General features: G+C 42.8%; 1 protein-coding gene across 1 annotated transcript; it reads right to left on the bottom strand.

Moving 5' to 3' along the window:
• Positions 1 to 719: 719 nt before the first annotated feature.
• LOC138875310 (uncharacterized) lies at positions 720 to 2,982 on the bottom strand. Its single transcript, XM_070154134.1, has 4 exons — positions 2,791 to 2,982; positions 2,110 to 2,397; positions 1,688 to 2,003; positions 720 to 1,168 (listed from the first exon to the last, which is right to left on the bottom strand). The coding sequence occupies exons 1-4, from the start codon at positions 2,980 to 2,982 to the stop codon at positions 720 to 722; spliced, it is 1,245 nt and encodes a 414-aa protein (XP_070010235.1).
• Positions 2,983 to 3,293: the final 311 nt, after the last annotated feature.

Here is a 3,293-nt window from a genome sequence, read left to right as displayed (position 1 = left end):
AATTGATCATACTATTCCACTATGTTGGTAGCTTATCATGTAAGAAGTGTGTTGATTTCGTGAGTCGGTCCAAAATCACCCAAATCAAATCAAACTTGCAAAGAGTGTGAGGTAGTCCTACCACAAAGTCCATATTGTTCATCTTCTACTTCCACATAGGAATATCTATGATCTGTGCCAACCCACATGGCATTTGGTGTTCGGCATTCACTAGCTGATAGTTTGGACATCTTTCCACAAAGTTTTCTACATTCCTCTTCATATTGTTCCACTAGTAGACTTCCTTAAGACCATGGTACATCTTTGTAGAGCTCGGATGCATGGAATACCTAGAGGTGTGAGCATCGGTCGCGATTGGTTCCCGGAGAGCATCCACATATAGAACGCATAGCCGCCCTTGGTACCATAGTGTACCATCTTCCATGCAAAGAGAAAAGGCCACGATCTTATGTTTATGAATCCCCTTCTTAAATTGTACCAACAATGGGTCGTTATATTTCTTTTCTTTGACTTCCACAACAAGCGATGATTTAGCCCTATTTTGCACAATTACCCTCCTTAACTATAATTTGCTAAGATGGCCAACCGGTGAACCTCATTGGCCAACAATTCCTTCTTTGACTTCCCTACCTCATATTCAATTACTTCTACTTGAAAGTGTATTGAAGGTTCTTATGGTCTGTGAATATATCCACATGGACCATATACAGATAATAACGCTAAATCTTTAATGTAAATACAACCGTTGCAAGCTCCAAGTCATGTGTTGGATAGTTCTTTTCATGGTTCTTAAGTTGCCTAGAAGCATAAGCTATAACCTTGCAATGTTGCATTAAAACACACCCAAATCCGATTCTTAAAGCATCACAATATAGCACAAAACCATATGTACCCTCTGATGGGGTCAACATCGGTGTCGTAGTCAATCTTGATTTTAACTCCTGGAAGCTCCTTTCATAACCATCTGACCATTGGAACTTATATGTCTTATGCATCAACTTAGTCAACAGAGAGGCAAGAGTGGAGAACACCTCAACAAATTTCCTATAATACCCGGCTAAGCCCAAGAAACTGTGAATTTCAATTGGAGTTGTAGGTCTAGGCCAATTCTTCACAGGAGCAATATTCTGAGGATCAACCTTAATTCCTTCATTGGAGATGACATGACCTACGAATGCGACAGATTCAAGCCAAATTCACATTTTGAAAACATCACAAACAACAGGTGTTGATGTAGAGTCTATAGTGCTGGCTTGAGGTGATCGGCGTGGTCCTCTCGACTTCGTAAATAGACAAGGATATCGTCAATAAACAGTATCAAAAAAAGAGTCGAGGAACGACTTGAAAACTCGATTCATAAGATCCATGAAAGTTGTCTGGGCATTTGTTAGCTCAGAAGACATTACTAGAAATTCAAAGTGCCCATACCGAGTCTTCAAAGCTATTTTCAAAATATCCTGCTCCCTAATCTTCAATTGATGGTACCCGAATCTCAAATCAATTTTGGAGAAATACTTAGCACCCTGCAATTGATCAAATAAGTCATATATTATTTGCAATGGGCACTTATTCTTGATCATTACCTTGTTAAGCTGTTGATAATAAACACACATTCTCAGTGACCGATCTTTCTTCCTTACAAAAAGTACCGATGCACCCCAAGGCGACACACTCGGCCGGATGAAACCCTTCTCTAACAAATCCTTTAATTGTTCCTTTAGCTCCCTCAAATCTACTGGTGCTATTATGTAGGGTGGGATAAATATAGGTTGTGTGCCTGGCATCACATCAATCCCAAAATCAATCTCCATATCTAGTGGTATCCCAGTGAGTTCATCAGGAAAGACCTCAAGAAATTCATTCCCAACTGGTACAGACTCAAGTGTAGGTGCCTTATGGTCGGTGTCCGTAACTCGGGTCGAATGGTAAATACACCCCTTGTTGATCATATTTGTGGCCTTAAGGTATGAAATAAACCTACCCTTCGGTACCACATCATCCCCCTTTCACTCAGTAACAGGCTCATTAGGAAATTCAAATCAAATGATTCTATTTTGGCAATCAAGCTTAGAAAAAACAAGAATAATGCCAGTCTATCCCCATGATTACATCAAAGTCTACCATGCCCAACTCAATAAGATCGGCCATGGTTTCCCCACCACGCATTGTGACAACACAATCCCTATAAACCCCCACGGCCACAACAAACTCACCAACCAAAGTAGATACAACGAGTGGCTCACGAAGCTGTTCTAGTTCTATCCCAAACTCCATGGCAACATAGAGAGTGACATAGGTCAAGGTGGAACCAGGATCAATAATAGCATACACATCATGAGATTGGAATGTCAATATACCTATGATGACATCCAGAGAAGCCTCTGAACTTTTGCGACCCTTCAAAGCATAAAAACAAATGGGTCCTCCCAAACCCTATGCACCATCCAAAGCTGCACCACGCATACAGGGTGTTGGAGTGCCTCGAGCTAAAGGAGGTGCTGCGAATGTAGTATTTGTAGAGATGGCTGGCTATGCTGCACCCCTGCCCATGCTCTGGTGGGACGAATGGAAATCCCACTAAATGCGACTCCTCATTCCCCACCCATAGCATATGGTCTGGTCCATGAAGCAAGCCCCAAGGTGCATATTATCACACTTAAGGAATGACGGCTTCTGCTGCTACTGAAACCTCCCACCAGACCAACCCGTCTAGTAGGATCCCATCTTGTCCTGGCTGGGACTAAAGTGGCTCCACTACTGCTGACTAGGCCCCGATGGCAGCGCACAAACCGAAGACTGAGTAAAGGATTGAGATGGCCCTGACAACCCTTCCCGGAATGCTGACCTACCACCATCATTACCAGAGAAACAACTAAAGTTCCCCGCGGACCGTGCCTTGTTGTTGCCCTCACAGTCCATTCTGATCTTCAATTTGTAGGTCTTTATGTCTTGATAAAATGCCACTATTTTACCATAGTTCATGTCATAATTCAAGGCAGCTATAACAGGCAAATTAATAACCAAGGGGCTAAGGCCTTACACAAACTGGCACACTCTAGCCTCCATGGTATGAAACATGCAGATGGAATACTTGGATTGGCGCGCAAACCTTATATGATAGTCCCACACACTCATTCTACCTTGTTTTAAGATCTCAAACTCGGCAGCACGGGCTGCCTTAGTCTCAGCATGTAAGAAATGATCAATGAAAGCATCGACAAACTCACTCCACCTCGCCGGAGGGCTCCCCTCCTCATAGGAGTCCTCCTACATCTCGAACCAAGAGTAGGCCA

Source organism: Nicotiana sylvestris, chromosome 8 (genome assembly GCF_000393655.2).
Source record: "Nicotiana sylvestris chromosome 8, ASM39365v2, whole genome shotgun sequence".
NCBI classification, from domain to species: Eukaryota; Viridiplantae; Streptophyta; class Magnoliopsida; order Solanales; family Solanaceae; genus Nicotiana; species Nicotiana sylvestris.
The sequence above is the reverse complement of the archived record's forward strand: the minus strand, read 5'-3'. Positions and strand labels throughout refer to the sequence as shown.